Below are 27785 nucleotides of genomic sequence, written 5' to 3' on the forward strand. Positions count from 1 at the left end.
GTTTATACTGCTCAGACAATGGAGTCTCCCAGGCATGTGTTGCTCAGACCATGAAACCAACTGAAAATTATCCTTAAATCCTTAGACATTTTTTCATGGCAACATGGGTCTAAAACTACAGCAGCAGAAACTGTGTTTATTTGTGTCCCATAGTCTGTCTGCTCAGAGGATCTGTTAGCCATATTCAGTAGGGCATATGGAAAGAAAACCCTCTGGATCAGATTAACCGTTTCTTTCCCCAGTTCTGAATGATGAGCTCATTGCATCTCCAGTGCTTTGCTGTTCATGCATTTCAAAAATAGCCATAAGAAATTGAGCTGTTCCCAGATCTTCCCAGAGGGAGTCTAGGATTCTTCAGAACTGAGATTTTCCCTTAAAAAAAAAAAAAAAAAAAAAAAGTTTCCTAATATAAATGGGTCAGGGTAATCCCGTTTTTTCCCCCTTCTTAGCAAACTCAATCCAATGGTTTCTGACCAGGGTCAACTCTTTACTCCTTAGTTCTTCATAAGGGATGTGACCAGGCTAATGGCTGCTTGTTGTGTATCTCCAAGGGGCTGCAACAAACCCACAAAAAAAAAAAAAAAAACACTTCTGAAAGCTCATCTGTGGACAAGTATAAGGCTTCAGCTGCTGGAGAGAAAGGTAGCAGGGTCTGAACTCAGGGCCTACATTTGATTGTGTAGCCTTTTGGGTTTGTCACTATGCAAAGAGATCCTGGGGCAAGACAAAAAAGAAATGGAGTCTGATCAGGTTAAATACTTACTTGGGAAAAAAGGAAGGAGACAAGTCTAACTTTCCTTTAATACCTTTTTCTAAAGGATTAGGATGGACTCTGCCCCATATCTCAGTACAAGGTAAGATTATTTTAATGTAAACTTAATACTGCTTCCTGTTTTGAACTCTAACAAACATTGGGATCTCTACAAAGAACAAAAACTAAGAAAGCTTTTTTGATAATAGATCTGCATGAAAACATTTGTGGTTTTGCAGTGACATTGTTCTGTCTCACGGCACAGGCCAACCACTTCATGTAACTTCTTTTCAACAGAAAAAAAATCCTATCTGCTACATTTTTAATGATTTCTTCATCATGACTCTAGTGAGATGAAAAAAAAACAAATTCATTTAAAAAAATCTTATAAAAAATAACCCTTATAAAATAGTTCAATTTATAAACTGCATCTTGTATTTGAATATTGGAACAAGGTTCCCATTTTAAAGGTGAGTTAGAATGATAGGCAAAAGTATGCTTTCCTACTAGGTTTTGGAGCAAATCTAGGTTATGGCCTATGTAAAGAACGTGTATAGCTAAACAAAGTAAGAAATATATTTTTAGAAAATAATGAAACATTTGGTCAAAAAGCTGTGGAAAAAAACGAAGGACACTTTTTGCCTCTTCTCTATGCAATCTTGACAAAGCACTCAGACAAGAAACATGGACAGACTGAAATACAAGCAGAGAAGGTTAAGAAAAGTGTTTTACACTTTCAGCTGATGTTGTGGTGCTGCTGCCTCCATGAAATTATAAAGAAAATGGATGAAAAGTAAAGAAAATTCCTTCACATACTTCCAGGAATAAAGCACTGTGACTGAGACTCGTAAAATGCATTTTTACGCACCAGTGACAACGTTGATTTGCAGATGTGATACTTCAAGTTCACTTAATTTTGAAACAAACTCATATTCATTTTTTCATTTGGTTTGACTGTTTGTGATGGCAAGCCAGTAACATGTTTTAACAGTTTTACAACTGTTTTACAATCATGTATTCAACTTTGGTGACATGTACATTTGCACCTGTAGACCCCATCAGAAGATGAGTTCGTGTTATGCAAGACAACAATGCAAGGAGATGTACAGTGTTTGTGGGAAGGCTCTTGGATCATCTGATGGCAACCACTAACCCATCATGGCAGCCACCTTGGGCAAGAGCCCTGGGCACAATCCTGCTACCGGCAGAGGGAGCAGGAGCTGGCAAAACTCTGTGCACACCTCACACATGGTGGTAGGGAACCAAAATAAACTGCGTGCAAGACCAGGAAACAGGCTAATGTCATCCTCAGCAGGAATCGTGACTTTGCAAGAGTATGTGCAATAGAAACTGGTATTGCATTTCAGGAACTTGGCTCAACTCTCCAACCCTGTTGTATTTAAGCTGCTGTTCCACATTGGTGCTTGTGAAAAGCAGGATTTTCAATTAATTATATATTTCAGAGAGGAGTAATGGCCAGTTTTCTTGCTCTTGTAAAGATATAAACCTGCACAAAGTTCCAGGAGCTCTGTGATGTCTCTTCCTCTTTTTCAAGAGAAGTATTTAAAGTAAAGTGAAGTTTTTCCCTTTTTGAATAATTTTATGCAAACTTTTGTATTTCTTCAGTACCGTTATGAGAGGGAAAATTGTTTTGGATTCACCATATTAATTGCAAATTGATTTAATGGGTCCTGTTACTGAATCTGAGTAACTACAGTTTTAAACAACTGAGATACTTTTCACTGTAAGCAATAAATACCAGGGATAGAACTGTATTATAGGAAACAGAGACTATGACTGAGCTTTGAATAATCAAGATTCTAGTTTGTATCATGTGTACTTTGGCAGCAGCTGATTCCTATAGAAATAAAAAAAGTAAGAACATGTGCAAACTGCTGTATGGCACTACTGACACTATACTGACACTACCACTGTGACCTCGTCAACAGCTTCAAGGTTATCATCAGGAGAGTCTTCAGCTTTTTTTTTTTTTTGCTTTTTTTTTTTTTTTTTTTCCTGGTTGCATGTGAGTTGCTAAGATTTATTACAATCATTGCAAGAGAACACCTGCTAAATGTCAAAAGATTCCTGGGAAACTTCAAGTGTTTTGTTAAGGCAAAACTACACCTTTTACACCACCTTCAGGAATTCAGCTCTGTGGGCTACAGCCTATTTTTCATTATTTGTACATGCTTGAAAGCAGAAGCATAACCACAAGTTATATGCAGAAAGATATTTGTTCTCTGAACAAATTTCTAAGAAGATACAAGTTTTGGTTCTTGGGACTGCTGGTACTTATCATACCCTATGTTAGTGCCAGATCCTTGTCTGAGGTCAATTGGCATTGCTCTACTGGCTTTGGTGTAGCTCTGAGGATTCACAACATTAAGCACTTAATCAGGTGGCTCAGCACTGTCTGAAAGTATCAGGAAGAATTAAATTTAAACTTGTGAAACTTATCCTAAACTCTTCAAACATGGAAAAATAATGTTCAAATTTCAAGAGGGTTTCGCTTAAATTTGCCATACATCTCCTTTGGCTGTGTTGCAATGTTTCTTCCCTACATCATCGTTTTATTTTCAGCTCAGCAATTCTCTTTTCTTTGAGCGATGAAACACTGCCTGCTTTTCAAGACTAATATATGGCCCCTGAGTGAAGGCAAGGCTGTGATTCAAATCAAGAGTTCTGTTGACATTATAATCCTTTGGAGCACAGCTGGAGCATTTCATGAACGGTAGCAAAGACCCTCCATTGATTTACTGCCTTGGTATTCAATCAGGAGTCCATGTTCTGTGTCGTTAGCTGCAACATACAGAAAATAACTCAGTGAACTTCTAATTACAGCATTTAGCTCCTTGCCTATCTTGTAAGAGAAGATTTGTGCTATATATGAGATGCTGCTGCTTTTATGGATTCTCCCCTATTTTTATACCAATAAGGCTTCAGGTCCTAAGAAGGTCCTCTGGGCTATAAATGGGATAAACACCAAAGTTTCTCCCCGACTCTTCCAAACAGACAACTGAGCAGGCAGTGGCAGGAATTTTCATGCTTCTCCCCCAGCCTCTGCACCTTTTCTTTGTATTCCTGGTTTGCATCAACTTTACCTGCCATAGCCACCCCTCAGACACAAAAAAAATCCTCGTTGTTCCCATGAGAGCTGCAAAGGAGACCCTCAGCTCCACTCTCCACAGCATGTATGAGAGCAATTTTGAAGCCGTGCTCTTTCTCATCTCGCCCCTCGTTCCCAGTGAGAGAGCACGCGTGCTGCCAGCCCCCACCAACCTGAAGATGAGAGTTCCCTAGATTGTTTCCAGCTTGCAGCGCGAGCCCCGCTGAACGAATAGCACTTACAGTATTTTGGGGTAGTGACTCACAAGAAAGTCATGAGTGCCCCCTTAAGAGGCTGTCTGAAGCCCCTGGTAAGAAGTGTTTTGTTTTTCCTGTTTTCGTTGTCCAGGCTGCCTGCAGATATTTCCACAAGTCTTGAACACGTTTTTCTGAATTCACTGCCCAAGAAGCAAGATGCACCCTAAAAGGCAGTAGCGCAGAGACACAGATCCCAGTCTGACAACATTCCTGGTCTCCATCACCCCTGTAGAAATGGTCAGAACATATAGGCATTCTGGTCATCACAGTGGGTGCTGTGCCACCCAGGGCCAAAGCCAGTGATGCTCCGGAATGCCTTTCACCTGTGTGCGTCCCCACCAATTCCAATTGTAATTCAGGCAGCTGAACTGTCTGGGAATTCTAGGGTTTCTTGGCAGACCCACTATCAAGTATGTCAGTCATATTTTCACCTTCAGAATCTTTACTGACCCTCTCAAAAATAACATGAAGTAGTCAGGGATTATTACCACAGACACTTGTGTCTCTGACAGCTTTGAGGTTTAATGACTTGATCAAAGGTGGAGAAAAGTTGGTATCAAAGCAAGGTTTGGATTCAAGAGCTCCTGGGCTCCAAAAAGCCGTAAGATTCTGGGGTTTTGAGTGTTATATCTAGACTGAAAGACAGCTGTGAAAAGGAAAAAAAATTGCTTGTGTGCATTTATTTGTCTGAACATGAGGCAGGAGATACAGTGGTGCTTGCTTATCTTTTTCATCCCCAACATTTATTCTGCAGATGCCCTCATGGTGGTTCAAGCCCTAGTAGTGTCTGTGTTTCCAAATTTCCTTCTCTTGCTCAGCCAGAGCTTCAGCTGCTCAGAGCTCTGCTAAGGCCACTCTGTGCTAGTCAAGCCCTACACTGGTGCCTATCAGGGCATCCCAACCCCAGGGCACAAAACTTCCTGAAAAATTCTTCATAGGTCTATCACTCTTTGATTTGGCCTATAGTATTAGTGATTTTTAGCTATACTACAATTGCTCATATTTGTATCACTACAGAGATAGCATTGCATGAGGCATGAGGAAGATCAGTTGTAGTATCTCACTTTCAGAAAAATATAAAGCTTTCTAGTCCACATACTGTTAAAGACAAAGTGTAAATCCTGCAGAAGTTGAATGATTCTATGAAAATAAGCCAGCCTGTGTCTAATAATGTGTCTATTATTGCTGCTTTGAAAGTATTTAATGTTATTCTTGTCAAACAAATAACATGCTCCTTAATATTCTTTTTTCTTGGAGCTTTGATTCTAACTTAGTGAAAATCAGCTGTGGGGAGTGGGGGAAGAACACTGATTCAATCAGTACAGGATCTGACTTTAGTGAAATAATGTCATGTAAAATAATGAAGTTTATGACTGCTTATTTGGTGGGGCTGGGGTTATCCAATGGGAGAAATACTACCAAAGTCCAGTGAGATATGGTTACCAGGCAGGAATCCTGGGAGATTCTGTTACCACACAGGAATCCCATGAGACAGTATTATCAAGCAGGAATCTGTAGTATTCAGTTCACCACAAGGCAGTAATATTAGATTTTTAGAATTAAATCCTGTGGTATCTTGTTTTATAAGAGTTGGCACATAAGGAAAAGAGAAAAATGCAATGGAAGAAAGATGTTTCTCTGGAATCTGAACTGGAAGCCCTAATTGTTATACCTATTCATAGCAGAAATAAAATGTCACAGATCTTCCTCATTATCATGAGATATTTTTACTAAACATGGTATCAATCACAGATTAGTGATTTTTTTGTTTATTTGTTTAAAACATTGTTACAAATACAGATCTGTTCACTAAAACACCAAAGCATGAATGCTATTGTGACTGTTTTTTGATTGGTGTGACTTCTGAATTTTCTAATTTATAATGGGTTTTGCTTTTATCATAACTAGTACTACTTTATAAATGTGTAATATATGCGAATTAATAAAACAATATGTATTTTTCTCATTATCTTTGTAGTACCTGTAACACTGTTATATTTGGCAAGATGTGGCTGGAGATTTGCTTCAAGGGTACCTAATTTAATCTCAACCTCTCCCTGGAGATTGGCTACTACACCTGTACGATTGAGAGACTTTTGCCAGAGATGGACTAAAGCTGAGCGAGCCTGAAGGAGGAAAAAAAAGCTTGGTATTCCCATTCGGTCACAACAGGTAAGTCTGAATGCTCATCTTCTTTTAATTGCAGCATTTTGCCTACTTGTATCATGATACAGCTTTATCAGTGTTTAATCAGATAAACCCTGATCAAGGACAAAGTCCCCTTAGCATGGAAAGCGTTTAGCGTGAAGAGTAATGGACAGATCAATTTTGTGATTAACCTGAACAAAAGCTGAGTGTGCATTAAATTAGAACCCAGTACCAGTTTCCAGATCTGCTTTTAATTCATTAGTACTTCTAACCAGATCTGCTCAGGCAGAAATCTATGTTGCAGCTGTGCTTTGGAGTAGGTCAAAATCTCACACAGCTCACACCTCTGTACAAGCAGAGTCAGTAACCTGCCAGAACAAACCATCCCTCCAATGTTTATCTTACTGAAGAGGGAGACAAGAAAACCAAGGACTTTAGGTGAGAAGCTAGATAGGAGAGATGGAAAACCAAGCAGTGTTGAAAAGATCACTGATAATCCATGCTGGGAAATTTAAAAGGTCAATCATTGAGGTGACAAGCACAGGCACGAGGATCAAGGGAGTGCAGTGGCCCCGCAGATGTCATGGCTGCTTGGATGCAGCCCCCTGTGGGATGCACAGCCACCCTTCCCAAGAGCCACGTCCTTCTGGCTACGCTAACAATGAAGGTGTTACCTGTGGGACAGCGTCAGGTATTCCCAGTGCTTTTCAAAGCTGCGGAAGGACTTGTCTCTGGTATTCAGATGTGATTACAGCAAGCTAAAGAAAAAGAAAAGGAGGTGACAGGAAGGAATATAAAACTCAAGAGGCATTAGCCTGTTTGTGGTGTTTGAGGAGACGTTTGCTTGAGTGCTTGTGAACAAGAAAACAGGCACAGCTGAATAGCAGGCTTAAGAAAAGTCAGTTTAGCTTCAGAAGAGGGTGTACATATACTGATCAGATCTTAACCCTAAAAAGACATAATCAAACAATGGTGTGAGCATGGAAGATGTCTGAATGTGCTAAGTGGACCATCAGAAAACATAACACCTATAGCAGGGATATTTGTGACACAGAGCTGCTAGAAAGATTACAGAGGGAGATTACTGGTAATGGCATATGGAAGTTACTGAACCCACACATTGGAGAGATGCAAATCACAACCACAGTGCTTTTGTGATAAGGATTTCAGCTCGGTAGGTAATGGTTTGAGACCATTAGCTCACATACCGTGGCCTACCCAGCAGCCCTCAGGTGCTAATGGCTTGCAGTCCCAGTGGCAGCAGGGCTGTAGCACCCAGCAGTCCTGGGATGGATGAGTCCCTGGGGTCTCTGTGGGCACTGTGGACTCAAAACACCTCTACATGCACCTCTTTTGCTCAGTGCATGATGTGTGTCCCTATGCAGGAGGCTATGAAAATGCATTTCAAAGGAAACATCATTTGCAAGAGAACTGTGCATTGATATTAGTTCTTTGTGCACAGTGGCCAATTTCACATGCTGCTATAAGAAGGAAAAAAGTCAAATGACCACCTTGGAAGGATTAACAATGTTAATATGTTTAACATCAACCTAAAAGCCAGGCCAATGATTTGTGGACCTCTGAAGACTGAAGATGTCAGAGAAATCTCATCTGTGAGAAACCACTGACTTTTCACAAAGTTTGTTTCCTCCTGCTTAGTTAAATGCAATTCTCTTAATATAATGTGCTTCTAAAAACCCCTTCTTGTATTACAAAGAAATTACTCTTATCTTCACTTGTTTCCATAGTCTTTCAGAAATACATTCTTCTTCGTTGTTCTCCCCACCAGAATCTCCTGTCCTTACCTGTACAAATGAGTATGCAAGGTATATTTTCAAAAAACTGGCGTGGGAGCCACTTGCTTCAGTGTCAGGGTGGTATTTTTGTAGAGTGACTTGCTGAAGTCAGGTGGAGTCGCAAAGCAGCCTATGCGGCAAGTCACAAGATTGAGACTTAGAGCAGAAATCTGGTCATGAATTTGGTTTGGGATTTATTGCTCAGCAACTTGGAGCACAGCTAGTCAACAGCTGGCTCTCTAGCCAAAACACACCAGCAAACAGAGAAAAATTGTCATGGTAACAGTGTTACAGTGCATATTGCAATGGCACTCTGGTCTACTAAGGGAATTCCTAAGTGGTACCACAGTAAAAATTATGACTAATAATAACCAGTAATAGTAACCATTGCTAATACTAATAATAGCAATAATTATATTTATAGTATAACAACAGCTAGATATATATGGCTAGTATTTGGTGATTCCAAATTGCTGCTTAAACATGTCTGCTCCTCCAGCAGTATAGAGTCAGTCCACAAGCAAAGGTGTTGATTATATTCCACTTTGCAGCTAAAGGAACTGTCTTTCCTTTATCCATAATCATAGCAGAAGCTTAAATAAAATATAATAATGTGTAACTTTGTCATAAATGAGAATGGATTTGGTGAAAACTAAAAAAAAAAGGAAGGCCATCTCACCACAACATGAAGCGAAAATTTTGATTTAAGGCAACTCCTTTTCCTAGCCTCCATGCACCCACCCTTTAACCGCTTTATCTTGGACCGGCTACTCGTTCCTGACATAAGTGGTTTTTAGACTATACTATGAACCTCAAAAACTTTTAAAAATCTTTCTCTTTTCTGGGAATTTATCATTTCCCTATCCCAGTTCCCATTGGAACAAAAGAGGGGGAAGTGCTAAATCCCCTGAAAGCACATTGCCACCATCATCAATTCGTGATCCAATGTATTTGGGAGCTAACTTTTTAGCCTGTGTTCATGTTGAGTTGAAGGCACCATGAAGCATGAGAATGACTTGCAAACCATCCCTCAGGCCTGGTAAGAAAATAATGGCAATTTACTTCAGTTAAATAATAAACTACAACAGCATACAAGGTTTGTTGCTGTAATTCTGGATTATGATTGCACTTGCACCAAAACTGCTAGAGAATGGAGATTTGGGGTAGTTTCTTTTTATATTTCATAATTTTCTTGTTGCAGTTTGAATGAACTACTGTGATGATGGGGGTGGAAAACAGACAGACAGACAGACAGAAGATGACGCAGGGAAACTTCCTAAACTCTGTAGAAATCTAACAGAAAAACATTTGCCAGCTTGATTCTTCTCACTACTCTCCCTTGCCCTTGCAGTGGCCCTGGGTATACCCTTTCCTCAGTTAGTGTGAGAAAGAGCTGGGGAGTTTTATATGGAAAGGAACAGAGGAGCTCTTACAGTATGTACAATAGATCCTCCAGCTGCAGTATATTCACTGTAGATGATATACCTCTTCAAATACCGATTGCAAAAACTGCCAGTGCCACCAAAAATAACATTCTTACTAAGCCATTTCAGCAATGGGGATCTCCAGGCTAACAAACAGGGTAGCTCCAAAGTCTCCCTAGCTCTTGCTCCTTGTCATATCTTCCAGTCATTGGCCAATGTGATTTTGCTGGGGTCATAGTTCACCACTCCACCAAAAAGGCTACCAAGCCAGGTTTTGATCTACCTGCCTTATGTAGGACAGAGTCAGCACCAACAAAGACATCCTTTCCATGGGCTACCTTGGTTGACAGGATCTATGGGACTTGTCTCACCCTTCCCAGAGTGGCTCTGTTACAGCATGGTGCTCCAAAGTCCCCATCAGCCCTGGTGTAATGTCTTCACCATCTTCAGCTCTCTTCCTTCTGTGGCTACTCTTCTTGTATGAGACAAGACATACACTGCCCCATTCTCTTCTCGAAACCACTATATAAATAGATGCCATTTGCTCAGGTTTCTGCTACATTGGTGCTGGCCAAAAAGACCAAATGAAAATGACCTGACTGCAGTAATTTGAAATTACAACTATCAAAAATGCTATCAAAAAAATAGCAGCTGCCTAAGCATTTTGGGACACAAGTCAGTCAGCAGCTTATTGTGTTTTCTGTTTTTTCCTTTTTGTGGTTTGATTGTAACTGAAGTCTTAGACTGATTTTTTTTCAGAAAAATAATAATGGGAGTGATAATAATAATAACATACACAGAGTTGTAGACAATGGGGATGGCATTTTACTATTGTATCATCATTAAGTTCCTTTGTTTTCCAGTGCAATAAACAGTCAAAAAGATTCCAGTGCTTTTTATTTTTCTGAGTTTCTGCATTTGAGCTTCAAGTGATGACTAGCCTCTCTGTATGCTGGTCCAACAGTTGTCATGAAACATAAATTTGCAAATTAAAAAGTGGAAGGAGTTAGGAGAAGAACCCAAATTAGTTTTGAAAGGAATGTTTTAAATGACAGAATCCTTTCTCAACCAAATACTTTTACACAAATTTATTTTTTATTCCATGGGAGCAAATAGGTTTTCTGAAAACCTCAAATCATTTATAACATGTCATTCATACACAATGAAATGTTGTGAATGTAGCCAGAAATTTACATTGTTCCTACCTCACATGTGCTTCACAGTTCCAGAGCAATGCCAAAAGGCCATGGATCTACAGAAATGAGCCCCCCTGATTTTTCCTGCTTCTTTATGTTCTGAATAAATTGCACACAGCTTTTCCCATGTGGGTCAACAGGAGCTTTGCTGTATTCCTTTTGTGGTGGAAGGCGTGCTTCAGTGGTTATTATAAGACTGTAAGACTTTGGGGTTCGCAGGGCTTTTTCTGGCCACGTCTCTGACTGAGTGGAATATTTTGTGACTGTATATAGCACGTGGCAAATAGCATAGCAGTGACTGCACAGCACTGTCTGAATTCCCTGGGCAGGGAGTTTTCTCTTCGTTATGTATCATTCCCATCCCACTGTTCTGATTCGAACAGCTCACATGTACATCCTCCATTCCCATTAACACCAATAATAATGTACATGGAGATTCAGATCAAAATAATCATTCTGAATGATTTTGCACTGAACATAAAGACAATATCTCTAGTAGGGTCCAGATTTTCTGTAGGCTCAGTTTCTTTTATTTTTTTCCCAGTGACTCAGGAAGTTACATGGAAATAAGTGAGAAAAAAATTAGTTCAGTGTTTTCCATGCAGTAACTTATGCAGTATTCCAACTGGGTCACAGCAAAGTTGAAATGTGGGACCTGTGGGGCATGGCCTCCTTGCATGTGACAGCTAACAGGTTTTAGATGATCATAGTACTACACTCAGTGTTCACAGGGCACATGTATTCAGGAAGATGACTTGACTTGATTCCAAGTGTCTTCCAGTGAACTGATGAACGGAATCACAGGTTAGTTCTGTGAAACTATTAAGAATACCAAAATCTTCATTATATAATTGTCTACCTTGTTTAAGACTTTTTTCAAGACAAGCTTTAAAATGGTCATTTCAATTCTGCATTTAACTCATTCTACCTCTTTACAAAAAAAAAAAAAAAAAAGACATGCTAAGCAAAGTAAGTTTCTAAGCTAACTGCCTAGAGATCTGTTCCTACAGAGCACATAAACAATAAAGAATCCATATATTGTCTATGTCCAAATAAAAACATTTTTAAATGGAAGAAAAAACATAAACCAAATATTTATTTCTGAGAGTTAAGGAGATGATGTGGCTTCATCAAACAGTGACTTAGAGTCTAGTCCTGTCCCCTTTCACCTGCAGGAACAAAAGTAGACCCTTGTGAGAAACATGCTCTTATAGCAGTACCATCACATCAGCCATCCAAAAGAAGATAAACAGTCTCTCTCTTTTTCATTTACTTATTTTTTTAACGTATCTGTTAGTTCCTGTAATACCAATGTTACTGTAGCTCTTCTAGCTTTATTAGTGAAGTGAGAAAGATGTCCAGGAGACAGAGGTAAAATTAAAACGGTTTACTAGGATGAAGTTTCTCTGGGCCTTGAATGACAAAGAGTAATCAAATGATTAAGTTCATGCAATGCATTATGCTATCTCTGCAGGTTTGCTGGGGGCAGGTGAATTTTTCTGGGCAAGGATTGTGCACCAACACTTAGTTATGTCTTGTATGATCCAAACTTGGAGTGAAAACTGGCTCCCATTGTAATGTAAAAGGCCTGTTATTAAGCAGCATAAAGAGAGTGAGTGATAATTGTGCCAAAATCTAAGACAAGTCTTCTAGATATATATGATGACAGATGACTGACATGTCTGTTCACAGATAACCTATTCTACATGTTTCTGCAATATGGTCCTTAGCTGTATATTTGGCTTCTTAGCTTTACTTTCAAAAGGCCTTGAAGAGAAAAAAGTTACGTATTACCTTATTATTACTGCTTTTGCTGTCTTCAAGTAATGCAGAATTTGATGGGTAACTTCCATGCTGGTTGTTTTTCTATCTGTAGAGCTGTTATCTGTGTATACTTATGGCTTACCTTTCAAACACTCACCCAGTAAACAAAGCAGTTGTTTCTGGTCACACTGAATCTCCAGACTGGTTTCATTAGGAGTAATGTAGTGCTGAACTGGGTAGTTTGTCTGAGCAAGCTGTCTGTTAAACTGTGTTGCTGTCTGTTAGACTGTGTTTTCGTAACTATTTTCAGGGCCTTTTGCATGTCAGAGTGCAAAATAAAATTGTAGTCATTGCCAATACCAGTGGTGTTCATTAGGAAGGAAGAGTATTTACAAAGGTTTCAGGACACCTGTGCTTCAGCCCCTTCCCCACACAGCACATACAGGAGCACAATGCAGTGCTCATCCAAAATAAAAGGATCCCAGGTGCATCTCCTGCTGCAGGCAAGTGGTGTGGTGCTGCTGGACCAGTGCATCTGCATTGCCCTCAAGGTCCAAGTTAATGTAATGGGTTCTCTACACAGTGTGCCACATGGGGAAAACCACTTGCTTAGACCTGGCTTTGAGAACTTCTACCACAGCAGTTTATCAGCCCAGTCAGACAACACAGATCTTCCACAATCTCTCTGATCTCAGTTCCCCCTCTGCCACCCCAGGCATATGTGAAGGCATCTGATCAGGTGCCACAGCGAGCAACAGGCTGAGAAAGAGGACAGTAACATCCAGCTCATGGGGGTATTCTGAGGATATGGCTGCTAACTCCAGAGAGGACTCAGACCTTGCAGTGATGAGCACTGTGAAAAGTCCAAGAGTAAATAAGGAAAAGAGACATCCGTTTGTTTCACAGTTATGACACTAAAGGTCAACTGGAAAAGTTCCTTTCCTACATGCTCAGAGAGGTTATGGATTGTACAGCTATGTCCATATATGTTCTGACAGATTTTAAGTGGTACTTTGCTGGGAAGTTTTAAAATTCAGCAATACACGTCATTTGCTTACAACAGCCAGTTTTCTTCACGTTAGCCACCGGTAGAAAATGATTCATACAAAGAGGCCACATGTTGAACAGATTCATGTAAACCAGTTCTGCTACACTCAAAGTCAGCTAAAACATTCTCACACAAAAAGTTAGATTAAGCTACTATTTCCCACAACAATAATAATAAAAATAAGCTTAACAAACACTTACCCTGATTCTCAAAACTCATTTTCTATTATGTTTCCTTTCACCAATTTTGTTTGGCAGAGTGCCAAGAAATGTGTCAGCAAAAGTAAGTGTGCCATAATCTGACAAAAGGAAAAACATGTATATTTTTAGTTTTAAAATGTTTATAATTTCAATAGGTGAAAAGAATACAGGACAAGGAAGAACAAAATAGCATATGCAGAAATGTCAGCAATGAACATGAAAGTATATGAGTTTTAGTGGCAGGATGACCCTGCCTGGGAACTAGATTTTCTTAAAAAGATTTACATTAATAGCAAGAGCCCTCTATACATATTTTTTCACCTTGGTTCTTAATGGACTTCTCCACCAAACTTAGGCTCAAGTTTCATGAAGCTTGAGGATGAGGGTTGTGAGGCTATGGCAAGACCCCAGGACATTATTGCCCTCAAAAATGATCTGGCTCAGCTGATGACTTTCCAGGACATTTCTTCAAAAATAAGAACTCCGATCACACACTCCCTCCCTGTTAATAAAGCATTGAACTCAGCCTTTGATATTCACAATCTAAGAAAGCCGGTATCTCTGAAGAGTCCTCAGATCCTCCATGTTCTCCACCCATCCTCCCACCCCACAGTAAAGCAGTACTTCCAGTTTCAGCAACTGACACTAATCACAACATCAGAGAGAAATCCCACTTAGGGCTGCTAAGAATTCCTCCCTTAGCTGGTTCTTATGTCATTGGTCCCCAAAGCTCATTTTCATGCCGGTTATGGTTCACACATTCAAGTAAGCAGCGGGACCATAAAGGCAACTGCAGAAGATCCACCAGGAAAGAGACAAATTTCAGTCCTGTGGTTAAAGTCTGGGTGTTATTTAGTTAGCCTTTATCATGACTGCACCTTCCACAAAGGGCATTCCTTTCTGTAATCCCATCATCCTGTCCTGAGGATGGAGAAGTGAGTAGAACAGATACAGAAAAAGGGAGAAACAAGGAAGAGGGTAGTGGAGAGCAACAGAGTGAGAAGCAGAGGGTATAACAGATTGTCCAGATGTGTTTCTTCACCTGAGAGCTCTGCCTACGTCAGTTAGTGACAAGGACCAGCAGGGCAAGGAAATGGCCTGCCGTGACCATGTCAGATCGGTTGGCTAAGAGCAGACGTGGGTCTCCCAGAGGGTTGCTGTCACTACGCCACCACCTCACACCTCAGTGCTGACATTGTGGGAACAGCAACCTTACAGCTCAAAAGTGATACCACAAACAAATAAAGCATAGAAGCTGAGAAGAAAAAGGCTGATAAGACTGAATGTAATTCATAGAAAATCAAAAGTCTTTGACTTGATCTTCCAGTTGGAGCATTTTGGTGCCCATCCCTGCAGCTGTGGGTGTATATGAGCAGCATAGTCACAAGCTGGAAGTGTGAATTGCAACATTTACACCACTGAGGAACTACAGGAGCCACAGAGATGGACGTGGTCCTCTCTGGTCTCTGCTTTATACAGAGACACATGGAGAAGCTCAACAGCAGTAGAGGGAGCAGCTGTGGAAAAAGTCCATGCCCATTACAGGCAAAGTGACACCCAGTCCTCCCACTGAACCAGGCCAAGTACACTGCAGAAAGGTTATTGATGCCTTTGTTGTATGACCAGCATTGCAGCTGCTTGCTGCTATACTCCACTGCCCTTTTCCAATATATAACACTACAGCATCACCCAAGATAATAAGGTTTTGATCACAGCAAGACGCTCACAACGGCAAACAGCCCAGGCACACAGAGATCAAATAGACCAGCTGCAAACAGAAAAAAGAAAAGGAGTGCATATGACTCGCTGGCGTGTGTGGGTATGTGTGTTATGCAGAGGCCAGGACGGTGAAGGTCTCCCAGCGACCCCGTCCCTTCGGGGCTCGGGCCCCAGCACTGTGCTGCATTCCAGCCGGCCGCCTCTCCCGGGACCACTGCCCCTGCTTGCACAGAGAGGCAGCCAGACGTGAACGTGAGAAAGCTCTCTCAGGCGAGTCCCTTCTGCAGACCGCTGGGTAGTTGTCTTCCAAAGTCATCATAATTAAAAGGGGTGTGTGCCAAGGGAGAGCTGGGGTACAGGCTTGCTTTTTACCATGTCTTTGTAGCATGCAAACATAGTGAAAGGGATTTTTTCCTAACAATATACTTCTCCATGCCCCTTCCAGTCCACTCCCCATCCTTCCAGATCAAAGGACCAGTACAATATTTGCCTTCAGCAGAAGAGTCCATGAACAATATTTTTCAGGGTCATTTACATCTATTTAGTGGGGTTAATAAATATGTAAATTGACTTTTAAATTGAGGACTTAGATCCATTTAGAGATATAAACACAGAGCCAAGTTTGGATGACTGTTGTGCCTGTGCAAATGCAAAATAATTTCCATAAAGGTTGTAGAGATATCCCAAATTCCTTCCTCCTTTCCCTTTTCCTTTCAGAATACGTGACACAGGATTTGAATTAGGCATGGGTCTCAAGTCTGCGAATCCCTTCCTCTTTCTTATACTTTGAACCTAGAGGAATTTGGAAAGCAGAGCTGTCTAACTGTGATATCACATATGCTCTAAGGCAACAGAACCAATGCAAAGATGAAGACATTTTATCTGTTCAATAGTTAAATTATTGCTGTGAAATTGCGTGACACAAGGTGTAGGGGGTACACAGCAGTGAATAATGGCATAATACAGAATAGACAGAAGAATTAACTATGGGATGGTCTGGAGATACCCAGCTCCCTTCACTGCTCAAAAGCTGTTGGTATATTGGATGCTTTGTCCCCAGCTCTGCCTCAGAGAACCTGGCCAACGGCAGGCAAATCATTTCTTCTCTCTGTGTCCATCTCTGGCCTGGGATAATTCTGTGTTTGTGCCTCACAAACGTTCTGCAAGGATAAATTAATGTTTGGGAGCTATTCTGGTATTACACAAACAGCAGCTAGAGGAACTCCCTGGAATAAGGGAATACTATACTCACATGGGAAAAACTAAAAGGGGGAGGGGGGGAGGAGGAGGCAAAAGAAAATGACAAGACATAGTTTTATTGACTTCCATAGGGGATATACTATTTAGATTGTTTCCTGTGACAACAATTTCCAACTGGAAATATCTACACTGCAGCACAGAGGCCGCGAATGTCAGCAGCTTCCACCTGTCATTTACACCTGTTGCAAATTTAAACTGCTGCAGTTCTGCTTTGCTTTCATCTCCCCGTATTTTTTACAGGTACGGACAGATCAGCAATTGGAGGTCTCTGAAGCATCAGGAGTAGTCTTTGGAGGTAGTGGGTGCTTTTTTGTGGTGTGTTGTGGAACAGAATCTGTATAGAGTTTAATGGACTGCCTAAATTGTCAGGGTACCTAGAGGTCATCTGCAGTCCTCTGGTCAGTTCAAATATCAACTCCAACTGTACACATGCTCACACATATAAGAATATACGTCATTCAAATCTCAAAATCAAACCTCATTGTTTCATTCTTAGCTGGAAATGTATACCTTTTCCTCTTAGAAAGATTCACTTCAAGCCTTTATGGAAAGACTGCCATTTCATTCTGTAAAAAGTTGAAGAACTAACTTGCAAAAGCATCCCTTATAGACCAGTGATATTGTGGCAATTTAATGTGATGTTCTGGGTGCTTTGTGTAACTGTCTAGGACCTGATCTTACAAGCATATGGACTCAGAGCGTAACATGCATTTCAGGACCCATTTATGTAAGTCCCAATGAGACCTGCTGGGCCTCCAGTGCATGTCCCTAACCTCAAGGTTTAACCCACATTCATATTCACAGGGCTAAGGCTTATATGCTTTTTGGGTCATGGACAATCACTTGGTCAAGACATTTAACAAGCATGACCTAACAAGATGCTACTTGCCTACAAATGAATTAAGAGATCCAATTTACATCACAGTGTCTGCTTTGATAAAGTGGGGATTTTAGCTGGCCCCCAGACATGTGGGTCCCTCCAGGCATGGAGGGAGTGTGAGTACCCCAGGGGTACCAGGGGCTGTTGGTGGCAGCCAGGCCAAGCAGATCTGGTTCTGACCCATCAGCCGTGGGCATTAGACCATGCTTCTGCTGCAGGGGGGAACCTGCAGGTCTGGCAAAAACACCACTCCTTAGCCTTACCCTTTGGAGGGTAAATAAACTTAATCCTACCTTCATCCAACGCTGTTTGCTAAGAGCAAATAATTCAGATTTTGAAGTGTGGTGGGTTTGTGCTGTTCTGGGGACCCTCAGGAAGGACAAGGCCCCCAGCACAGGTTCTGCAGAGCAGGGCACTTTCCAAACCCCTGAGCAGCAGCTTTGCTCTCAGCCCACTTTGCCTGCTGTACAGTACAGCACTTTCATCCAGAACTGATCCCCTGGACTTGTCAGGTGTAAGAGTGTCTGGATGGGCCTGATGCAAATGGAAATGTAGTAAACGTCTGTGCGTTTGACCTCAGTAGATTTACCAGCCTGTAAACCTCCACAGAGAAACATCTAAGTTCTGCTGTCTTTAAAATACACACATAAATTAACTTCTTTGACACATTAAGACAAAGCCACACCTAGGAGACTTCTACCCCTGTAGCACCAGATCACAATTATCCATAAAGCAGCAGCAGTCACTTTTCCATCCTAAGAGGTGCATCAGGAGAAAGAAACCAATGGAGGAAGCATACACACACACACACACATATGCATACACACACTGTATACGCACCTCACAAGAAGAAATAAAAGTACATCATCTAAGTTTGCTTAGGTTTAGCGAAGGTCAGAGATTTTCGCACCTAGGTGAGCTGTCATCTGGCTTGGGGCAATTCTCTTTTCTCTCGCATCCTTTGCTGGAACAGCAGGAGTGCTTTACTGGTGTGAAAGACTAAACTGTCCTCAGGCTATAAAGGACTTGAGTCACAAACCACTTCTCCCCCACTTTCGTATTAATTCAGGACCTTCCAAAATTGTTCTAATGTCCCCTCACCTGTTGTTTCTGAAAACCTGTTGAGGGCTGAGGCTTAGGCAAAGGGAGGTGACAAAACATATGGGATTTGCTCTAATCAAAGTAGTTCTGGACTATTGGAATCAAAATTTGCCCTCTTCTACTTTTAAATACTGAGTTTCAATCCCATGAACTTAAAGTTAATGAAGTACCTATCTAAGAACAACTGTATCATTAAGACAAAATGGCAACATTGAAGTGCATGCACATCAAAGATCAGAAAATAATCATACCATTAAAGAGCACAGCAATACTTATATGAATGGGCAGCCTCTAAAGGTCAGGAACAAACTGCTGTCACTACAGCCCCTAGCAGTATACTGACCAAGAGGGAGCTCCGTATGTCTTATACTCCAGAGCAATGCTGTGCTTTCTGATTTCTTAAAGGGATATTTAGAATCAAAAACATTATTGGTCATTATTACTGCTTTTGAGCACATACTGCTTCTTTAACTATTTTCTACCTTATTAAAACCTCTACCCTTTTCTTTCTTTTGTTTTGTTGTTGTTGTTTTCTTTCCAAGTTCTTTCATTTTTTCATTTCTTAAACCTCCCATGCAACAACTATTTTGGCTGTTAATGAAGGGAATTTTTCTGCATCCAGCAAACTGTAAACCATGTCGCTTGGATACAGCAAAAGCTGAAATTCCACAGATTTCCACAAAGTCATACATTGTGTCAGGGAAAAGTGTGCTGGGCATTCTTTGATTTTTGTGTCCTGCATTAGCATTTGTAGGCATTTACAAGAGAGAAAAAGAGAAAGAAAAAGAAAGAAGAAAAGAGGGAAAGAGAAAGAAGAGAGAAAGCAAGAGAGAGAAAGAGAACGGAGAAAGAAAGATAGAAAGAAGACAGAGAAAGAGAGGAGAGGAGAGAGAAAGAAAGAAAGAAAGAAAGAAAGAAAGAAAGAAAGAAAGAAAGAAAGAAAGAAAGAAAGAAAGAAAGAAAGAAAGAAAAGTAAAAAGAAAAAGAAAAAGAAAAAGAAAAAGAAAAAGAAAAAGAAATAAAGAAAAAAGAAAAAGAAAAAAGAAAAAAGAAAAAAGAAAAAAGAAAAAAGAAAAAAGAAAAAAGAAAAAAGAAAAAAGAAAAAAGAAAAAAGAAAAAGAAAAAAGAAGGAACCTTCTGTGACGAATGCAAAATATGACCTTTTCTTTTTAAAAGTTTGTGCTGTCCCTCTTGTTTAGCACCAGTGCTGCTCACCGTTTCCCCTCAAGACGCTTCGGAGTTGTTAAGCATCTAGGGGTGATAATTTGACTTTCAGCTAAACCGGAGGGCTGCAGCAGACAGCAGTAGGTGGTGATGTAATAGGTACCAACGCACATGGATATATAAATATCGTGGCTAGGGCTAAAGCGCTATGGCTGAGCAGCTATAGAAGATCAGCACTTCAGACAAGACTCCTGGAGTTGAGATCAAGTTCAGAAGCTCTTGCTCCCGGGATTTCCTCTACATGCAGCCTGCCCAGGGAAACCGCAGATCCTCGGGGGACTGAGCGCGGGGCTCCCTCCTTCCTCCCGCCGCCTCGCTTTTTTTTTTTTTTTCTTTATTTATTTTCTTTTTTCTTCCTTTTTTTTTTTTTTTTTTTTTTTTTTCTGTGTGTGTGTGCGTTTTGTTTTGTTTTACCCCCCTCTCCCCGCACACTCCTCACACACACACCCCTACCCCCCCCCGCGCGCTCCGACCTCAGCATAAAGTGGGAGCTGGGGGGGCGAGCGCCTCTTCGGAGCGACGACCGGCCGGCGGCCCGTGGCTGCGCGCCCCTCGCCGGGATGCCTCTCCCCGCGGCGCTGCTGCCGGCGCTGCTCCTGGGGCTGCTGTGGCCGGGGGCGGTGCGCGGCCGGCCGCCCCCGGGCCGCCTCCCCGCCGGGCCCCGCCAGCGCCGCTGGGACGCGGCGCTCTTCGCCCGCTCCGTGGCGCGCCTCCCGGCCGAGCGCCGCGACGCCTCCCGCGACGGCGACTACCTCCTGGGCATCAAGCGGCTGCGGCGCCTCTACTGCAACGTGGGCATCGGCTTCCACATCCAGGTCCTGCCCGACGGCCGCATCGACGGGATCCACAGCGAGAACCGATACAGTAAGCCGGCGCCGAGCCCCCCGCGGTCGGGCAGGTGAGCCGCTACGTGCCCGCGGAGGTTGCCGCGGGTGCGCAGCGGCTCGCCTTGCCCCGGAGAACGGTATGAGGCAAAAGGAGGGTGGGTGTAGGGCCGATCTCCCACCACCCGGAGAAGTCCGCCCGTCCCCGGCACCGCGGTGCTGCTCGCGTCGGCTGCCCCGAGGGCGCCCGGCGCCCGGGGGAAGGGGGCAGCGGTGCAGCCCATCGAGAGCTCCGTGCCCGGAGCCGCGCTGCCCCTCGCATCAGGTGTAGGGCTTGCCTCAGCATCTGGAGGGTCCTCGGCCCCCTGGGCCGCCCACTCTGAGCAGGGGCTGTGGGGAGCGCAGCCAGGGCCCTGCTCTCCCCCAAACTTGAAAAGCATCTGCTAGGGACTTAACCCCGTGGCCCCATGACTCTGATATCCAACTGAAACAATAAGATCCAACAGGGGATATAAGCTGCATGATGACAAATGTTTCATTCGCCCCCAAGCACACTCTGTCTTATTTTAACCTCGGCTACACAGGAGGATGCCTGGGGGCAATGTAAAAATAGATACTTGGCTAAAAGAAGAGAGGTCCCAGCATGGAGCATGGGGCAGCACGTGGGGCATGAGGCTGGGGATCTGTGGCCACCCACAGCAGTGCTGGGGCATGGGGATCCACAGCACACCAAGGATGGGAACCTCTGGGTGAGCACAGAACTGATACCACACACACTCCTTCAGGGCACAGCACTTCGTCTCCCTGATTTCCCATCTCTCCTATGTAGGTCTGCTGGAAATCTCCCCTGTGGAAAGAGGAGTGGTGAGCATATTTGGTGTTAGAAGTGGACTCTTCGTGGCCATGAATAGCAGAGGCAAACTCTATGGATCTGTAAGTAGCCACCGTTTGTGTGCGTGGGGAGGGGAACACAGTCAGCTGGGATAAGAGGTGTACATGGTGCTGGAAGCTGCCCAAGCACCATCTCTGCCCTTCCTGGGCCAGGCACCATGGATTAGCCCTTGGTGCCTTGCCAACAGAAGGTGTGCTGCCCAGGTGTGCTAAGTTCACTGATTTTTTTTTAGTAAAACCCACTTCTCTGCCTTGTATTTCTTTGGTTCCCATGTGAAAAATTTAATCAGCCAACCATGGCTACCCACCTTGCCCACTTCATACAACAACATAGCAGTCATTTGTGTTGCAAACCCCCAGGGTAGCCTCAATCCATATCTTTCTCATATTTAAATTTAAACAGCATCAATCAAGGATGGCAATTGCTTGCCCCATCTCTCACAGGGAACTTGAACTTCTGATCAGCCAGGGCCCCACAAATGATCCTTTATGATGTGATGAATCAGTGCTTGTCACATACCTATTGATCACTCTTTGTTAATGCTCTCGATTGGAGAGTTCCCATGAGAGTTCAGCATCTTCAGGGTCTGGGCTTGCAATTATGTGAAGGCAGATCTATTAGGAGAGACAATATAAATCTCTTTTTTCTTTTTTTTTTTTTCATCGAGTCTTTGGAAAAGACAGCGGCATATTTTACAACACACTTGGAGTGGACAATAACGGTGCATGTTTTTGCCCATGTTGAGCCATCCTTCTGCTTTTGAGATACCTCAATATAAGTTAACTAACTGCCGTTAGCATCACTTCAACCTCATGCTCATGGGTCTCCTTCCCTACCCACAGCATTTCTATTTCATGTCTCTCAGATATTTTTTGAAGAAAATTGGGTTGAGGAAGGGCCAAACTATGTCAAAGTTAACTAGGGCATTTCCACATGAATTATCCAGAATGATTTTCTGTGGCATCAGTCCTGTCACATAGGATTTCAACTTACATGAAAGCCAGGCAGAATCGTCATCAAAGTGCAAAAGCTTCTTTTGCATAATGTCTTATGAAGACAATACGTTGCTTTGGTGTCCTGGATAATGTAATTCCCAAAGCAGTGTTCAGCCTGGCAGGCTGAGACCTATCTTACAAAATGCTAGGCTTTTGCCCAATAACAAGAGGTGACCTCATTTGTTACTCTCCAGATAACACACCTGTAACACCTGTCCCTCTTTGTTTTTGTATGTGAAACCTCTTTACTGGAAGCATGCCTTCTGTCAGTTCTATTTTCCTGATCCTTTAAAACAGGTGAATGTTCCTTCTTTCAATTGTAAAACTAAAGAAGCAGAAAATACTGTCCACCCTGAGCATCTCCCTGAGCATCTTCATAATGCCTCTTTCTCCTCAAAGGACATGAGAAAGTGCTAGCATTCCGATTTTTCTGAAGCCTCGTGGGCAATTCACTGGTGGTAGGACAAACTCTGCTTTGGGAACCAAGTAAACTTCTCACGTGCAGACTCAGGAATATCAGTGGACCTGTGCATTCTAACATGGGGACATGGGCACAGGTTACAACTTATAACTCCCATTGTCCTGGTGTCTGACAGTTTGTTTCTCCCTTCTCGTTCATAGGAAAAACTCATTGACCAAGTTAGATGAGCAGGGCAGCAGAATTGGGCTTGGGTCATTCCTCATGGCAGTGCCCGCTCTGTTAAAATGTGCTCCCTTCCCTCAAGAGCACAGACAGAGCTAGGGGTGTCCTTCCCCCCTCCATGTGTCTGTGTCTGGCCTGGAAGCAGCATCCTTAATGATCCTCTGAGTGTTGTTTGAAGCTTCGTTTGGACAACCACTTCAAAAGGTTACTAACAGGGGGGAAAGTCAGCTGCACATCTTCGTGCAGCACACCTACTACACCTGGTAGCAAGAATATTTCCACACCTGATGTTTAAAATTCCTTCCCTCTCATTCTTTCCTTTTCATTTCAGACCCATTTCAATGATGAGTGCAAATTCAAAGAGATTCTCCTGCCAAACAACTACAATGCTTACGAATCCAGGATTTATCCCGGGATGTACATAGCCCTGAGCAAAAACGGAAGAACAAAGAAAGGCAATAAAGTATCTCCCACAATGACAGTGACACATTTTCTTCCTAGAATCTGAGACATCTCCCTTCCGACCTACCTCAGCACAGGGAAAGACCCAGAACACATTTGGGGAAAAGAAACATGGTGCACTTTTACTGGAGAGTTTTATGCAAGAGTAGGTGTAAGATATTTAAATTAATTATTTAAATCTGTATATATTGCCACAAAAATTATTTATAGTTCTGATTTCTTTTTTTAATTTCTGAAAACAAAACAAACCTCCAACCCAAGGTATTTCATTTCATGGTGCAACAGTAGAAGACTTATGCTTTGTGGTTTATTTAATTCATTTCTAAGTTATCACAGGTGTGCTGCTACTACGTGTTCTAAAACAGGTGACATTCAATTCCTACATTAGAATGTTTTGCACTGTGTGTGTGTTGTACAGTGTCTATTGTTGTACACGTATTTGTTTGTTATGGTGGCTTTGTTCTCCTCTGTGTGTTTTCAAAACCCCCGTGACTCCCAAAGAAGCTCTTGGCCTTTGAGAAGGAACAGTACGGAGGTGCCTGGGTGGGATGCCGGCGTGGAGCCACACACAATGCCTGACCTCCTTTGTGCAGTGTTGCTATTTAATTGGAATGGTATCGGTTTACTTCGGTACAGAAAGTGCGGTGCTGAAGAGCTGCCCCACAAATCTGTTTTTAGATCTGCCAGTGCTGAACTTTGAACTTTCCTGCAGTCAGTCTTCTTAGAGCTGCCAGGCAGTAGAGAGGTTTAAACACCTATATAAACTCAGCAGGATTTTTTTTTTCTTTTCTATTTAGATAAACAGGAGCATACTATCTTTTGTGGCCCTTAATGGACAATATATTTGATATGATTGCTTTGCATTAGGCTAAAACAAAAAAAAAAACTCAGCTCTTCCCCCAGTCAGCACACTGTGAAACATGCTGCTGTGAACAAATTATACCTTATTCATATCAAATTCCCTTTAATATTTGGAGACTACATGTGTTTGTCAAAGTTTGAAAAAATTTATAATACTCTTAAGTTTTGAAAAGGCAGTCATTTGTCTGTTCACAGAAAGAGAAGCTCCATAGAGAGAATTTGGATCAATTACCAATAATCAAGTTTATTTTGTACTAGTTATTATTTTTGGTACAGTATTTGGAAGAAGAAATATGCTGCTTTTGTTCTGTCTCATTCCCTGAAAAAGTTAATTAATTTCTACCTCACTAACTCTCAAAGCCAGTCTCCTAACAAAATCTGCATGGAAGGTACACACTTTTCTGCTTCGTCTTATAATTCTGGAGAAGGGCTTAGAGGAACTATCACTGTAATCCCGAATCTCTATTTTTTCCATATGTAGCCAAAAGTATTCAAGATAGAGTTGGTTGCATCCTATTTGAGCCTTGTCACGTTTGAGCTATCTTTACCCAGTGATTTACTTTTAGTAAGGATAATCATGGTGAAAATATTTGCAGACAGCTGTCAGGCTGCAGTACTATATCGTCATCAAGTAACCCTATATTTTTCTTTATATATTTTGCAAGTGTAACTCTAATGCGATGAAGGAAAAGACAGGTTTGATTATGGGGGAATCTTTAAAAGGATCCATTTTTCCTATGTTCTTTTTTTCATTTCTTTAAATGATAAATCATATTTGTGGCATCGATAAATTAAGTTGTAACCAGGACTAACCACAACATTTAATGAATTAGAGGATGTTTATAGGTCATCTTCCAATCTAAAGTAGTAATTTCTGACTACATGCAAATCTCAAGGCTGTGGATAATTTGAGTTCAGCTTTTTTTTTTTTTCTTTTTACATTCCTACACAAAAGTCTTTGTTCTATTGGAATTGTATAGACTTGCCTGTATTCTCTGCTTACACATGACCTTGAAGACTAAATCTACTCACCAAAGTTCAGTGAGACCAGAGCAGACCAGGACCACATCTTAAGCCAGCTGCTGTCAAAGCAAAAATAACAATTAAGAATCAGGAAGCCAAATCAAGAGAGAGTGCCTAGGAAATGTCATGCCTAAGGATTTTTCTTCTGTAATTTGGGGGATATCTATACTTTCTATGTGTTCTATATGTGAGTAATCATTGTGTAATTATCACTGCTACCTCTGACAACTGATGATTTCGTTCCAAGTTTCAGACAGCAAAATCACAAAGAATTTGCCTATGAATGGTTCTTCTTTGTCACTTTTCATGCCACTGAAATCCACAACTGACAGCCTCACAGAAGATATGTTCAGAGGTAGTTGTTGTAACTTTGAAATATTGTGATAAAACCTTGATAACAATGTTACATGGTATGAGAGTTCACCATTTACCAGAATCTGTCTGTAGTTTTATACAGGTGCTGTTCAAGACTGTGGTGTATGTGCTGTGCACATTTAAATGCATAATAAATGATAAATGTTTACAATGTATGGATTCCTGGAATTGATTTTACTCTTTAGAAGGGAATGCATCCTGCAGTGAAAAACAAAAACAAACAAACAAACAAAAAAATGCTATTTCACTTTCCGAAAGACAAGGGAGTATTTGCACCTATGCCAGATACTTCATGAGTGACAATCTGGATTTCTTACTCAGCTGAAGTTCACCCTGGCAAAGTTGGATATTGTCCAGGAAAGCCCAGCTTCATGAGCTCTGTAATGGATATGCATGCTTGCATCTGCCACAGATTAGTATTCTTGCCTGTATTATTCGCGTGGTATTTAATGACAACAGCTTTTCATGCAGCAGCTAATATTAATGATCAGAGACACATCAGTTTTGGGGTTTATGTTGCTGGGGGTGTTAACCTTACTAATGAAACTGGATTGCCTTTTCCTCAGCTTTAATGAGTATTGCTGTCACTCTTGCTGTGAAGCAAGATTACATCGATGCAAGAAGTTCTAGGATTACCTGTTTGATTTAAGACACTGTCTCCTTCTGTAGTTACTGATTATCCTCACACCAGTGTACAGAAACATGAAGGGCTTTGTAGCACACCTGATGGCACAATTGTTTTTGCAACTTTTATTGACCCTCATATGAATGCAGTTGTGCACACACACTGTGGAATCCATATACTTTCAGTTTTATTTATGGTCGTCCCTTTTGTAGGACTAGGGGACAATATGTAATGGCATTGACAATACTCAAGTTTGATCTCACACTCCTTAATGGCAAAGGGAGTTTATTCAGCTAACGGCTGTATGACACACAAAGCCAGACCCACCCACCCTCCTCCCCCCCCTGCAGATACAGACTTCTCCACTTTATTTTCCACTGACTGATGCTCTCTTTCTTGTTCCTAAATGGGAAAGGCAATAGATGAGCTGTGAATGGCCAGTGCTCCACTTTGAGCAATTTCTTTCTAAAGTTGTACAGACTCTATAAATGTAGCGCAGGTGCCTTTTTTTTTTGAAACAGACAAGTATAGATGCAGTGTGTTTAATGCTCCTATGAATAGAACCAGAATAAATAGGCAAGCAGACATATATAATCATTTTTCATGATTAACATTTTTTTGCTTGTAAACAAAGAACAAATATAGGTTTATTGCTGCCAGGTCTTCCAAAATTTTAACCAAAATTGGTTAATTTGGTTAACAAATTTCCAAAATTTGTTCCAAGAGTTTGTTTCAGCCTTGGGGAGACATCCATCTATGATTTTAAGGGATAAATCCCAACTGTTAGGACAGTGTAGTGACATTTCAGAGTATATCTTTGCAGGTTCATAGCACCTAGAGTACTGACTGCCATATATAGTCCTACCCCCAGAAAAAAAAAAAAAATATATATATATATATATATAAAAGCCTGTTGCCACCACAAAGGGAACAATATGAGATGTCACCAAGAATGCTAGATAGCTCTCTCTCCTCTGGCATCATTTTTGCTCCATTGCTAGGCCAGTTTTCCTTCCATTGCTTTTGGAGGTAGTAAAAGAAATGCATCAAAGACTAAATGAACTTTAATGCCCCTCAAAAGGCCCTGATATAACATTTCTCAAATGGCTGAGAGCACTGCAGTACTCCTGTCATGCCCAGTGCCTCTGGCATCCTTCAACAAATATTTCTCTGCACAGAAAATTAAAACCTTTCCAGAAAATGGAGTA

The 27785-nt window shown here is 41.6% G+C and overlaps 1 protein-coding gene and 1 long non-coding RNA gene across 3 annotated transcripts in view; one reads left to right on the forward strand and one right to left on the reverse strand.

Moving 5' to 3' along the window:
* Positions 1–27785, reverse strand: part of LOC311437135 — a 36027-nt gene that overhangs the window by 5477 nt on the left and 2765 nt on the right. Inside the window, exons 2-6 of one of the 2 annotated variants that reach the window (XR_014693317.1) lie at positions 25587–25636; positions 22113–22207; positions 13694–13791; positions 12603–13298; positions 11743–11850 (exon numbers count right to left, since the gene is read on the reverse strand). This is a non-coding gene — a long non-coding RNA (uncharacterized lncRNA). Of the gene's footprint in view, positions 1–11742; positions 11851–12602; positions 13299–13693; positions 13792–22112; positions 22208–25586; positions 25637–27785 lie in introns of those variants that run through there. The other variant, XR_014693316.1, reaches the window with a different exon arrangement.
* On the forward strand, positions 20433–23739 carry FGF4 (fibroblast growth factor 4; the record flags this gene model as incomplete). Its single annotated transcript, XM_084519993.1, has 3 exons — positions 20433–20741; positions 21531–21634; positions 23563–23739. The coding sequence occupies exons 1-3, from the start codon at positions 20438–20440 to the stop codon at positions 23737–23739; spliced, it is 585 nt and encodes a 194-aa protein (XP_084376119.1). The 5' UTR covers positions 20433–20437.

This window comes from Aythya ferina, assembly GCF_964211825.1.
Source record: "Aythya ferina genome assembly, chromosome: 5".
NCBI lineage: Eukaryota > Metazoa > Chordata > Aves > Anseriformes > Anatidae > Aythya > Aythya ferina.